This window comes from Aphanomyces invadans (assembly GCF_000520115.1).
Source record: "Aphanomyces invadans strain NJM9701 unplaced genomic scaffold supercont1.4, whole genome shotgun sequence".
Taxonomy (NCBI): Eukaryota; Oomycota; class Saprolegniomycetes; order Saprolegniales; family Verrucalvaceae; genus Aphanomyces; species Aphanomyces invadans.
In genome coordinates this window covers 1,954,977-1,967,488 of record NW_008580149.1, presented here as the reverse complement: position 1 = coordinate 1,967,488, position 12,512 = coordinate 1,954,977, and the positions used below count along the sequence as shown (strand labels likewise).

Here is a 12,512-nt window from a genome sequence, read left to right as displayed (position 1 = left end):
CTCCCACTTGGCTTTGGGAGGATAGGAAGCAAGCGTTCGCACGAGTTCAAGTGCATGGCAGGGTAAGCTAGCATGCGCCGAGCTAGCAATGTCAGCTAGGAGTCGACAGACACTGCGCTTTGGCGCATTGCTCGTTCGAGAATCGCGTTCGGCGAGTCAAGTCCAAATGGATCGTGCCGAGTCTGTTTCTTCTCATGCTCGCGATGTCGGGAGTGTCGCTCGCCGTGTACTCGACCCCAGAGGCGTTTTCGTTGACCGAGCTCGACCTGCTGCAGATGGACAGACCCCACGACGTGAGCGACGGCGATGTCCTGGCGGCAGCACTGGATACCTCTCCCATTGACGCATTGCATGCCCAACAATCGACCGGTCAGCCTTCCGTGAATGCATTCACTCCACTGCGTTCGTCACGTACGAAAAACCCGAGCCGCGAGCCGCGCAACCAAGCCACTACGACGTACCTCCAAGCCATCCAAGCCGGCAAAGACATGAGCACGGAGTGGGAGAAAGGTCTGTCGTTTCTCAACGCCACGTCGCCGTACGGGTACCATACCCACGCCCAAGTGCTGAACCCTGGCCACGAAGCAAACGGCCTCGTCATCGTCCTGGGCGACTCGCACGCCGACATGATCAAGCCTCGGTTCGTAAAGTTGTTTGAGGATGCGACGGCAGCCCACCAACCGTTCCCAACGATGGTCTTCAAGACAGAATTCGGTCGAGCGCCGCTGTCGTGCCAGGCTGCGACGAACACTGACTTTGCCATGGTCAAGGCGATGAAGCCCCAAGTTGTGTTTTACAGCTTCCACTGGCTGCAGTACCTCCGCCCGGAGGCCCCCGTTGGGACAAAGGACACGGCCGATCCCCGGTGCTGCAAGACCCTCTACGATTCATGTCCGTTCCAGACCCAAGCGGATGCGGACGAGTTGCTCCAACGGTGGCAAGCTCAAGTCCAGGAGCTTGTCGCGCTCGGAATTCGAGTGTTTGTCGCCCAGCAGTACGTGGAAAACTCCAAGTACTATTACGTGTACTGGATCGAAGGCGACAAAGTCAAGGCCGTGCCGCCGCCCGTGCTCCGCCACGAGTTTGAATCGACGCACGACCACTTGCTCACGGCCATCGCAAACGCCACCCACGAAGCGAACGCGACGCTGCTCAACTATTCGGACAATCTGTGCTGGGACGGAGAGTGCCAGGTCGTGAATGGTCATGGCGAACCGGTTTACGCCGATGACAACCACATTCGCGCGTACATAGCGCGAAATTACATTAGCGTGGTCGACCACGTCGTCACTGCGGCTCGCATGCCGGCCACGTAGCTTCGTCCTACGTTTGCGCCGGCGCGTTGCGGCACGTCGCGGCGGCTCGTTTAACGCGTGTGCAGAAGACGTCGTGCTCAGCACGTCCCCAAGATGCACGGCGGGCAGCGCTCCCGTCGGAAAATTCGGTTATCGAGAGCGCCATCGACAGACAGTATAAGGCTACGCTGCATGAACCAACTCGCTCGGAAGTCATTCCCGTCGCACACTTTTCCCACAGCGACCTAACTCGAAGGTTCACAAGGCGCGTTCACCTAAACGGAAAGGTTCGAGAGAGATGGGAGAGTGTGTCTGTGTTTGGCATGGGAAAGACGATGTCGGCGTTGTCACGGTGCCACTCGACTACGAGCTGTACACACACGGCATTGTTTTTCCTATCTGTAGTGTCTGAAACGAGGAGGGGGTGGCGACCAGGTCCGGTGGCTTTACTGGCTGTTGTTGTGAATGTCAAGAATGTCGTCGGTGGCAGGGTCCGAGAACGTGCGGTAGAGCGGCGCCGTCCCACCAATGTTTTTCAGTTCCATGCGGGCGTCGTTGCGCTCGTCGTGCAGGCGTTTGAAGTACGCTTCGTCAATGTCGCCCGTGACGTAGTGGCCGTCAAAGCAGGACGTGTCCCAATGCGCAATCGCCGGGTTCTCCAAGTTGCAACTCGCCTTGAGGTCGTCCAGGTCTTGGAAAATGACCCAGTCCGCCGTCAGTTCCGCCGCGATCTGCTCTTCCGTCCGGTTGTGCGCAATCAGCTCTTCTCGCGTCGGCATGTCGATCCCGTACACGTTCGGGTGTCGAATGCACGGTGCGGCCGACGCAAAGTACACGGCCTTGGCACCGCTCTCGCGCGCGATCTGGACGATCTGGCGACCGGTCGTCCCGCGGACAATCGAGTCGTCGACCAGCAGCACCACCTTGCCCTCGAACTCACTTGTATCATGACCCATCGTCAGCACCAGAGAAAGGACCTTTCATGGGAACGCTGGGCATCATACCTCTTGATCGCGTTCAACTTCATGCGGACCGTCTTCTTGCGGGCGACTTGGCCCGGCATGATAAACGTCCGCGCAATGTATCGGTTCTTGACAAAGCCTTCGCGGTACGGAATCTAAAGCGAGTACGTCAGTGTCCGAAGGACGCCACTTGCCAAAGCAGGACGGCGCCATAAGCGACAACGGGAGCAGGCGTCGCACCCAGCAAGCCCCAGCACCACAGAGACGAGCGTGATCTGGCACGGAACAACACGTACGTTCATGCGATGGGACATTTCGAGCGCGCTCGTGCGGGAGGTATCCGGGATCGGGATGATGACATCGATGGCGTGTTCTGGCTTCAATCGGAGAACCTTCTCGGCCAGCTTGGTTCCCATGTTGCGGCGAGCTTGGTAGACCGAGATGCCGTCCATGACCGAGTCCGGGCGGGCAAAGTACACGTGTTCAAAGATACACGGACTCAGCTTGGCTTCCGGCGCGCATTGACGGGAGATAAAATCGCCGTCCGGACGCACGAAGATGGCCTCGCCGGGCGCGACGTCGCGGACCAACGAAAACGACAACGCGTCGATAGCCACGCTTTCCGACGCAATCGAGAAGTCGGTCCCTACATAATGGAATTGAATGAGTCAAGAGATAGGACGGCTGTGCCGCCGCAGCATTTCGGCATACCGTAGACGCTCTTGCGCGTGCCAAACACCAACGGACGAATACCATACGGGTCGCGGAAAGCCAGGATGCCATGGCCGTTAATCAAGCACACGACAGAGTACCCGCCTCGGCAGCGCTTGTACAGCTGGGAGACAGCATCAAAGATCTGGTCCACGTTCAACGGGTGCGAGTTTTGCTTGAGCAGCTCGTCGGCGAGGATGTTGAGAAGCATTTCCGAATCCTGTAGCGCGAAGTACCGCATAAGACGACTTGGTGATGGAAGATGGAGAGTGTACCGAGTCAGTGTTCACATGACGAAAGTTGGAGTTCTTCAAGTCAGACGCGAGTTCGTGCGAGTTGGTCAGGTTGCCGTTGTGGGCCAAAGCGAGGCCGTACGGCGAGTTGGTGTAGAATGGCTGAGATTCACCGCTGGAGGACGACCCAGCGGTCGGGTACCGGCAATGGCCAATGCCCATGTGACCCAACAGGCTAAGCATGTGGTTCTGCTTGAACACGTCGCGGACCAACCCATTGTCCTTGCGAAGGTGGAGCTTGCCTTTGTGGGCAGTCATGATCCCGGCGGCATCTTGGCCACGATGCTGGAGCACCGTCAGGCCGTCGTAAAGCATTTGGTTGCAATGCTCATGCTTGTTCGCGAGCAGGACAGCGATGATTCCGCACATGATCGAAGGAGGCGCGCAGTGAGTCGAATTGTGAAAACCACCGCCGCTCGAGCGACGGTATCCGGGCGTGTCCGGATAAATTGATGCAAGGATTTGTATGGGGAGGCGGGACGCGGCCGGGCGACATGTTTATGTATTTTCATTGGCTGATTTGGCAAGTGGTTTTGCCACGCCTTGTCGGAGCCAATCAATTGTCCCTAAATAGGAAAAATCCTTTCTTGAGGAAACTCGCCGCGGTCCCCGGGCCGCGGGCGGCAACTGGCATCTCGCTGCTTCCTCCGGACACGGGCGACGCCGCGGAGGAGGCTGAGGGCCGCCACGTTGACCGCCCTCCCACCCACACCGGTCTGGCAATGCATGTGTGGAACGCTGGATCGACGGACAAGGTCCGAATCGAGTGATTCACCATCATACTCGGGTAGTCGCAATTCGTGAACAGTACGAGGTCAAAACCCGTGGCAGCACCTTGCGTTTGTTTCGAGTCGAGTAGTGCTGAGAGATAAAGCTTGCCAAATCGATGGACTGACGTTGAAAGACCGAGTTGCAGCGATGGGTCCTGTCATGGCGATTCGACCGACTTGAGAGCGAGCGGTGGACAAAGTCGCGAGCGTGTTAGTGTGTGCGGCATGGAGGGACGCGAATGTGTACTGCCGCTCCACCTGGCGCAAACACACAGTAACAGCTCCCTTTCCCCACGGCCAGTTCTCCTTCGCACCTTGAAGTGGAATAAAACGTGTTTGCGTCCTAATTTGAAATCCTCAATGAGGCATCGTCCCTGTCGTCGATGGAAGTTCCCCCTGTTGGCCATGAATTGCGCACGTCGACGACTAGAGCTCGAGCACTCCATGGCGCGTCCTGCTGCGTTGGAGATCTTGTGGATGGAGCACGTAAAGTCTCTCTGGGCCGCGGCCCCGAGTCTCTTTAACGAGGACCGACAGGAAGAGCCTCCACCTCCGTAGATGGAGCCTGCGTGCACTGACCGCATTCGATGGCTCGAGTGTGTGGTCCAGTGTGTGCGTGGATGGGCATGGAAACGACGATAGATTAGCATCGCGATCGACAGAGGTCATCGCGCTGTGCTTACAACGGCAAGTGGGCGGCTTCGACGGCATCCAGGAGCGTCTTCCACGATGCTTGGTTGGACGAACGCGCATACACTTGTCGGAACTAGCCACGAATTGAGGAAACGATAGACAAACTCAACCAACAAACCAGGCTCGCGTTCGCCAGGCTGTGCCGAGACACAGCCTCCAAGCACACTTGAACCGGGTTGGCGACGTGGCTGGCGTAATCGACCCCCGACGACGACGCAAAGTGCAAGCTGGTAAAGCCAGCATCATACCCTGCAGTCCACCACCCATGAGCGACGCGTGTTTGCAGCATGCGTCGGCAGCTTACCAGTCTCCTCCAAGTCGATCAAGATCTCGTCCTCCGTCTTGAGCACCGTCGTCGACGTGTCTTCCTTTGCGTCGAGCAGTTTTGAAATCGCCACCATCATCTTGCCGTACAAATCGGCATCGCTCGAGTACGCTGTATCCGTGACAAGGAGCGTGAGTCCCAACAGTGCGGCCTGCCAACATGCCGATCAAGCGCGTGCACAGGTAGGTAGGCACGTACCTTGCGTTCGTGGGGGCCCTTGGCCTTGACGGCGTTCTCGAGCCAGATGGGGTTCAACAGCATTTTCATCATTCTACTGTCGTCGTGAGAGGTAGGTGGGAATGCGAACAGGTGGAGTTACCCTGGCTGGACCGACTCGACGGCATGGACCAGCGTCGCGGCCCCGTGCTTTGCAACAAAAATCGATAGCGTCACAATCATTTCCTTGGTGTAAATGGCCGAGTTGCGGCCACTCAATCGGGACTGAAGCCGCATCATGAGAATCTTGACCAGCTCAGGGAGGAGCGGTTGGTACGCAGCTCTATCCACAAAATTTGTCCCACGCGCTCTCGACAGAGGGGGGGGGCGACCGTACAGGGGAATGTGAAGCACAAACGACCGGAGGAGCGCAAACGCTTGGGTTTCCGTCGTGCGGTTCGACAAGAGCTTTTGAAACACGCCGAGAACGCCGGTTGTGTGCGCCTGCATCGTCGACGGCGACTTGCGAAGGTACGATTCGAGCAGCTTGACGATTGCCGGCACGGTACTGATGCGCTCCCACAGTGCCGGCGTGAGCAGGACTGGAAACAAATTTTGGTACCCGGCCGACAATTGAGTCGACGGGTTCATGTCCAAGAGCTGGGCGAGAACTTGGTACACGTACGGGCACAGCGGCTACGCAACACGTCGTCGTGGAGCCAGCCACCATGGAAGACTCAAGAACAAAGGAGGAGGCAGCATTATATCCTAGCACGCGAGCCCACGTACCTCGACGTCCGAAATGAGCACTTGCTGGAACGGCGGGAAAAGCAGCCCTTCAAACGTGTCTGTCAAGGCCGGGTTGAGTGTGCACACGTTGGCGATCAGCATCGACAGCGACTCAAACAGGCAATGCGAAAACGCAGGGTTGCTTGGGTTCTTGCACACCTACAACGAGCAACGGATGGAGCAATACGGCAGCAACGAACGACCACGCGTGCGTTGTCGCCATACCTTTTCAAGGAGCACGGTCAATTTGTGGACGAGGGTGTCTGCGATCGGGAGCACGTTGTCTTGGGCGACAATCAGGATTCGCAGGACCATGCGAATGAGGTAGTCGTTTTCGGGGTAGGCCGGGTCGCACAGGATGCCAAACACTTGCGTGAGCAGCGGTGCCACGTACGGGTTCAACAGGTCTTTGTTGAAGCGGCGAATGGTGGCGGCGCCGCCGCCGTTCGGGTGTTCACTATATGGAAGCGACTCTGTGTGAGCTCTGGTCGGCGCACGGCACAAGACCGATACTTTGACAGGACGTACTCTTTCACCGTGAGCAAGCGATCAATGCAGAACGCCGCGTACGTGTGCACGACAAACTGGTGCGGCAAGAGGCAGTCGACCAGGAGCGGAAACAGCGTCGTCATGACTTGGACAGGCAGCTGGTTGCGAAAGGTCGCGACGAACTTTAGTGCGCCGGCGGTCAAGAGCAACGCTGTCGGGTTTGTGTCTTGACGCTGCTGTAATTGCGGTAGGATGTGGCTAGTGAAGATGTCGAGCAGCGGGACCTTTGGGTGGACTTCCGACACACCACGGGCTCGGGTCTGCTTGACAGCGGCTAGCGCCGTCACGAGGTTGATCTAGCCAACAGCCACACGTCATAAATCGATCAGGGTGATGCCAAAGAACCGGTAGAGCCAGCAACCACGCCATGCGGACCAACTCCACCCAGTCGATAGAACAACCACTCGAGCGATGGCAAGCCATCCTGCTGGCCTGAGCCAGTCCCACACATGCGGAACACTCCCGACGCACCATGGCCGTCCATTTTTGTGGCATGCAATCGAATCACACAAAGTCCCATTTCACCCGCGCCGATCGCACGAAACTCAAACGTGCACACGACCCATCACGACCACACTTGTCCAGCACGGTCTCCTGCACATCGTACAGCATGCAAAGCACCGGGTCTTTCTGCTGCGACGCAACGTCGCGCCCACACCACCCATTCCACACACGTTTATGCAGATCACAGGCCTTACCGCGACGTCCTTTTGCATCCATTTTGTCTGGGGTGATGCTGTGTACTCTTGCAAGAGTGTGGTGATCGTGGTGAGGCAGATCCGGCTGACGGCGTCGTCGTATTTCTGCCGTAGGCCACGCAGGAGTTCGACGGCGGCGCTACGGCGCGTGTCACCGTCGTTGCCTTCGATGTCGCGGCGGATGTACTCGAGCGGGTTGTCTTCAAAGAGCTCGACGTCCGACTCGCGGAGCTGCAGGTTGCGCACGACAATGTTGTTGCAGAGCTCGGTCAGGATGTTATCCTGCTGAAAGAGCGCGGTCGTGCCTTGCTGCATCGCGATGGACCGGAGGAACTTCATCGACTTGGCGGCGACATCGTCGTGCTTGGGCAGCTGCGACAGCGACGTGACCTTTTGCCAGATCACGTGGGTGAATCCCGACACGAACGGGGCAAACTCTTCCTCGTATTTTTCAGCGTAAATGAGGACGTTTTCAAGGACGGCCGAGTGAAGCAGCGAGATGGCGTCTGCTTCGTCGTCGTTGTCGGCGAGCTGTGGCAGGTCTAGGCGAAGGAGGTACTCGAACGCCTGCATCCACGCCGCAATGTTGTCTTCGAAGAATTCGGGTAGATCTTGCCAGTTGAGCGAAAAGAAGATGCGGCTCATTGTGCGCAGCGCCGCGACGAGGCCTGGAACGTCCGTCGATGGGGTCGGGTGTTGCAGTTGCTGGACCATCGCCGTAAACAGATGAAGGAGCGGTGCCTGGGGCCCGATGTCAGACGCGATGTCGAGTTGAGGACAGGGGACGCACCTGGAATTGCGTGAGGCAGTACAACAGTTCTTTGTACAAGGCATCGCTCTTGAACGCATGACGGAACCGCTTGAAAATGGCGTTCGACGTTTCGAGCATACCATTGATCGTGTGCATGTCGCTGGACGGGTTCCCAAGTTTGTCGACGATTTGCGGGAGGAGCTCGGGCCACTGATCGGGGAAGTCGTACTCGCCGATCGTGAACAGTGCCGCGCTGAGCTGCTTCATCAAGTTGTCGGGCATGTCGCACATGAGGCTCACCAAGTGGGTTTTCACGAGCGCCTTGCACTCGGTCGCGATGCACACTTCGCTTTCTGGATCCCATTCCTTCTTGACCAGATTCTTGAACGCAATCGACGCCGCAAGACGCACACCCATGTCGACGTCCGGCGTCCGCAGCACGTTCAGCAATAACAACGGCCCGTTGGGCTGCTTCGTGATCTCCTTGAGCTGGATTTCTGCAGCGCGCCTCGGCGCTGCCTGAGGTGACAACGTCGCTTGAAGCACTTGCACAAGCGCCGACAATTCTGCAGGACTGCCCATGTTCATGGCCATTCTTCTTCTCTCGTCGTTGAGTGGTGAGGCGACCGGAATGTATTGTGTGCCGCTGGAAGCAAGCTATCCGGATAATGATCTTTATCCGGAGACCCTCATTCGATGCCATCGCAGGTCTTTCGTCCATGGCGGGCAGCTGGGCCCTACGTTCGTCGCGGCGAAGTGCCCTCACGATATGCACATCACGTGAAGCTAGTGCCGTCTAAATGTGCCTCGTGACTGCTGCCTCAGCGCGATCACAACAGCTGCGCAGGAATGGAGAAGCCATTGATGCCTAAACTACTGCGCGATGAATGTAGTGAACGGAATCCCATCTGCGACGCTAAAGCGCCAAGACAGCGCTGAGGTCCACGAGCTCGCTGGGACGTCGATGGCAAGCATTTTGCTTCTGCTGGAAAAGATTCCATTATCCCCATGAGTTGTGCATATTGCACGACCATAGCTCGACCAAGTACGGACCGTAGGTGAACGACAGGTCATGAGGGTCCCATCGACAGAGACACCGCCAGTCTTTCCCAGCACGATGCACTATTCGAGTGTCCACGTCGTGACAGGTATGAGTCGCCCCGACGTTCTGTTTCTGCTAGAGTGTCGATCCTGCTTCAATGGCATCTTGCGCATCCATGCAGCCATCCTATCAATCATAAAAGGACGGCACGTGCCGCGCCGTACTCGAAGAGACAGAACGAAGGGGATTGGCGATGGTGCGGTTCGAGCTGGTTTGTTGTGACCTCAGCCGTGGGGTACTGGTCACACGACGAGCTACGACCAAGAAAAAGCGAGAGCGATCCATGTTCACAGGACATCCATCTAAATAGCCGCATTCGTACAACTCACTGCCTACAGACGGGGCAATTCAACCGCGAGTAATACCACATGCATATACACGACTCGTGGAACTCGTGGCCGCAACGCAAGACAACGCGGAGAGCGGTGGCGTCGTCGTCCACCAAGCAGATGCAACATCCGACGACGTCACTGCCGTCGTCGCTACATTTGCTGCAACTGTCCACATCGATGGTCTTCATCTGGCGAATCGTCAAGAGCGCGCGGTGGTCGTGAGGGTACTCCATTTGGCAAAAGTCATCGGTCAGGTGAAGCAGCGCTCGCGCCGCTTTGCACACGGATATGGTCGGTGCGATTTCAGCCAGCGTGTGGAAGAGAAGCCGCAGGATTCGCGTGATGCACAGCGCCTTGTCGCCAAACATGCCACGCAACATCATGGACGTGGCTTGTTTTCGAAACATCTTGAGTGACGGCGCTTTGATGCGCTTGACGTGGTTGTAGAACGTCCGAAAGTCGCCAAACCACACGTACAGCTTCCAGTGCAACGAGTTGTTGTTGCACGCGTTCTCGATTTCGACTTCGTACAACTTGGCAAACCCAAACGCACTGCGCTCGGTGGCGTACGTCCGCACGCGCAAATCGCGCATGCTCGTCGCGCGGCGAATGTCGATGCGCCGTGCCATGTCTTCAAGGTCGACCGGGTCGTCCGCGGCGCGGGCGGCCGGGTGGTGCACAGGAACCTTGCAACACGAAGCGTCCGTGGACGACGACTGGGACAGATGGTGTTGTTGCTGGTGGCGCCACTGCATGTCGAACAAACCTCCGTCAGAAGTGAATCGACGAATGCTGTCACGGACAACGCGGCGGCCGCGAGAAGAATAGAAGATTCAGGGCACATGAAACTGTCGAGATTTTCACGGCCAGCGGCATCGCTGATTGGTCTACGCCTCCTCAGTCGGTTTCATGATGCCGTAACTGGCCTTCGACACGGCATGGATTCAAGGAAGCTGGCGCCTGACGCAACCTGAACTGCTTCGCAATGCGCCAAAGCGCAGTGTCTGTCGACTCCAACCTGACATTGCTAGCTCGGCGCATGCTAGCCAACCCTGCCATACACTTGAACTCGTGTGAACGCTTGCTTCCTTTCCTCCCAAAGCCAAGTGGGAGCCACCCAAAGTCATTGCTGATGTTCGATAGAAAACTGTGTCTGGGTGGTCCTGAAGACGTGATGGACAAGGCGTTTGTTGTTCGACCGAGCGAACGTGTCCCGCGTGATGGTCGAGCGCAGCAGTAGTACTTCGGTCATGCGATTCACTTGGCCCACACTTGCTCTGTGCCCTTTTCCCTAGTATACTCAGTCTCATCCACGATTGCTCCGGTTGGTCTACCAAAATGTACTTTTCAGTGTTTGGATGCTGCATTGGCCACTTTACGACATCGGTTTCCACACAGGAGCTCTGCATTTCAGTGGTGCAGCAGCGCTGCTTCCACGACTTGATCGACGACGCTGAGGTAGTTGCGTGCAGTGTACGCCCGTATATGGTTGTCGTCCGCTAGGACAGGCTCGCCATGGCCATTCACGACCTGGCACAGGTCTTCCCAGCACAGATTGTCGGAAAAGTTGATGAGCGTCGCGTTCGCTTCGTGCGTGGCATTTGCAATCACCGACAGCAAATGGTCGTGCTCGGCTTCAAATTGGGATCGAACATACGGAGGCGGCACAGCCTTGACCGTGTTTCCCTCGAGCCAATACACGTAGTAGAAGCGCGAGTTCTCCACGTACTGCTGCGCGACAAACACGCGGATGCCAAGGGCCACAAGCTGTTTGACTTGCTCTTTCCATCGTCGCACGAGCTCGTCGGCGTCGGCTTGGGTCTGGTACGGGCACGACTCGTATAGACTCTTGCAACACCGGGGGTTTGCGCTCGGCGGTGTCCCCGTAGGAGCGTCGGGGCGGAGGTACTGCAGCCAGTGGAAGTTGTAAAACACAACTTGGGGCTTCATCGCTTTGACCATGGCAATGTCGACGTCCGTGGCGGCCTCGCACGACATCGGCGCCCGACCAAACTCGGTTTTGAAGATCATCGTGGGAAAACGGCGCTTCGCTTGGACAGCCGCGTCGTACAGCTTGAGGAAGCGCGGCTTTGTCATGTCAGCGTGCGAGTCGCCCAGCACAATCACCAGTCCATTCGATTCGTGGTCAGGGTTCAGGACTTGGGCGTGGGGATAATATCCATACGGCGACGTTGTGTTGAGCGCCGTCAAGTTGATCCCCCATACCACATTCATATCCTTTCCGCCCTGGATGGCTTGGAGGAATGTCGTATTTTGAACGCGCGTTTCGCGACTTGGGTTTGGCAACTCTTTTGCAGCGACGGCGGCCGTCGCCGCGGTCGCGGAAATTGTCGCACTAGCTTGGACAGGAGCATCGGATGTAGTTGTGCTGTTTTGAGTAGACGCTAGAGTCAGGTTGACTTCGGCAGTGGCCAAAGCATGGACTCCCTTCGTATCCAGTAAGACGTTTAAAGCAGGGGCTAGAGTCGCGAGGACATCGCCGTCGCTCATGTCGTGGGTTCTGTCCACCTGCAGCAGGTCGAGCTCGGTCAACGAAAACGCCTCTGGGGTCGAGTACACGGCGAGCGACACTGCCGACATCGCGAGCATGAGAAGAAACAGACTCGGCACGATCCATTTGGACTTGACTCGCCGAACGCGATTCTCGAACGAGACAAAATTGATGCTGCACGCCACGGCCACGACCACCATCATGTACGGCTGCATGTAGAACGGTCGGAATGCCGCGTTCGGGAATCGCACGTTGGCAAAGACGAGCAGCGGCCAGTGCCACAGGTACAACGCGTAGCTGATCTTCCCCACGTACACGACGGGCGCGGCACTCAACACGGACGCGTTGAAGGCGGCCGCGGCGCCGCCTCCAATCAAGAGGGCCGCGCCGCAGGACGGCAGGATCGCCCAGAACCCCGGAAACACGCTGGTCTCGTCGATGAGGAAGAATCCCGCGACGATCATGGCCAAGCCTGCGACCGACATGGCGTTCGATGGCGGCCGCGACGCCGACGACACGTCGTGGAAGTGCAGAAAGGCGACGACGCCCCCGATGGACATTTGCCAGAACCGAC

At 57.5% G+C, this 12,512-nt stretch overlaps 5 protein-coding genes across 6 annotated transcripts; 1 reads left to right on the top strand and 4 right to left on the bottom strand.

Annotated features, from left to right (window-relative positions):
• Nucleotides 1-203: 203 nt before the first annotated feature.
• Nucleotides 204-1,342, top strand: H310_03055 (hypothetical protein; the record flags this gene model as incomplete). Its single annotated transcript, XM_008866798.1, has 1 exon — nt 204-1,342. The coding sequence occupies one exon, from the start codon at nt 204-206 to the stop codon at nt 1,314-1,316; it is 1,113 nt and encodes a 370-aa protein (XP_008865020.1). The 3' UTR covers nt 1,317-1,342.
• A 228-nt stretch (nt 1,343-1,570) lies between these two features.
• On the bottom strand, nt 1,571-3,649 carry H310_03054 (amidophosphoribosyltransferase). Its single transcript, XM_008866797.1, has 5 exons — nt 3,244-3,649; nt 2,969-3,188; nt 2,554-2,903; nt 2,300-2,412; nt 1,571-2,234 (listed from the first exon to the last, which is right to left on the bottom strand). Exons 1-5 carry the CDS (start codon nt 3,628-3,630, stop codon nt 1,742-1,744), a joined length of 1,563 nt encoding a protein of 520 aa, XP_008865019.1. The 5' UTR covers nt 3,631-3,649; the 3' UTR covers nt 1,571-1,741.
• A 999-nt stretch (nt 3,650-4,648) lies between these two features.
• On the bottom strand, nt 4,649-8,624 carry H310_03053. Of its 2 annotated transcripts, XM_008866795.1 has the most exons (11): nt 8,032-8,624; nt 7,242-7,982; nt 6,523-6,839; nt 6,220-6,451; nt 5,995-6,153; nt 5,603-5,901; nt 5,369-5,548; nt 5,248-5,320; nt 5,029-5,200; nt 4,843-4,973; nt 4,649-4,797 (listed from the first exon to the last, which is right to left on the bottom strand). In XM_008866795.1, exons 1-11 carry the CDS (start codon nt 8,584-8,586, stop codon nt 4,711-4,713), a joined length of 2,946 nt encoding a protein of 981 aa, XP_008865017.1. In that variant the 5' UTR covers nt 8,587-8,624; the 3' UTR covers nt 4,649-4,710. The 2 variants fall into 2 exon arrangements, with proteins under 2 accessions (XP_008865017.1, XP_008865018.1); XM_008866796.1 differs by having other exon boundaries at nt 4,649-4,973.
• A 734-nt stretch (nt 8,625-9,358) lies between these two features.
• Nucleotides 9,359-10,249, bottom strand: H310_03052 (hypothetical protein). Its single transcript, XM_008866794.1, has one exon. The coding sequence runs from the start codon at nt 10,179-10,181 to the stop codon at nt 9,420-9,422; it is 762 nt and encodes a 253-aa protein (XP_008865016.1). The 5' UTR covers nt 10,182-10,249; the 3' UTR covers nt 9,359-9,419.
• A 502-nt stretch (nt 10,250-10,751) lies between these two features.
• Nucleotides 10,752-12,498, bottom strand: H310_03051 (hypothetical protein; the record flags this gene model as incomplete). The annotated part of the gene is made up of 1 exon (XM_008866793.1): nt 10,752-12,498. The coding sequence occupies one exon, from the start codon at nt 12,496-12,498 to the stop codon at nt 10,837-10,839; it is 1,662 nt and encodes a 553-aa protein (XP_008865015.1). The 3' UTR covers nt 10,752-10,836.
• Nucleotides 12,499-12,512: the final 14 nt, after the last annotated feature.

Coding starts and splice junctions, on each gene's coding strand:
- H310_03054 (XM_008866797.1), bottom strand. CDS start 3,630: ATGTGCGGAATCATCGCTGTCCTGCTCGCGAACAAGCATGAGCATTGC. Junction 2,904..2,968: donor CACGCGCAAGAGCGTCTACG/GTATGCCGAAAT, acceptor TCCATTATGTAG/GGACCGACTTCTCGATTGCG. Junction 2,235..2,299: donor AAGTTGAACGCGATCAAGAG/GTATGATGCCCA, acceptor TCATGATACAAG/TGAGTTCGAGGGCAAGGTGG.
- H310_03052 (XM_008866794.1), bottom strand. CDS start 10,181: ATGCAGTGGCGCCACCAGCAACAACACCATCTGTCCCAGTCGTCGTCC.
- H310_03053 (XM_008866795.1), bottom strand. CDS start 8,586: ATGGCCATGAACATGGGCAGTCCTGCAGAATTGTCGGCGCTTGTGCAA. Junction 5,902..5,994: donor TGCTCATTTCGGACGTCGAG/GTACGTGGGCTC, acceptor CGTGTTGCGTAG/CCGCTGTGCCCGTACGTGTA. Junction 4,798..4,842: donor GCCTGGCGAACGCGAGCCTG/GTTTGTTGGTTG, acceptor ATTCGTGGCTAG/TTCCGACAAGTGTATGCGCG.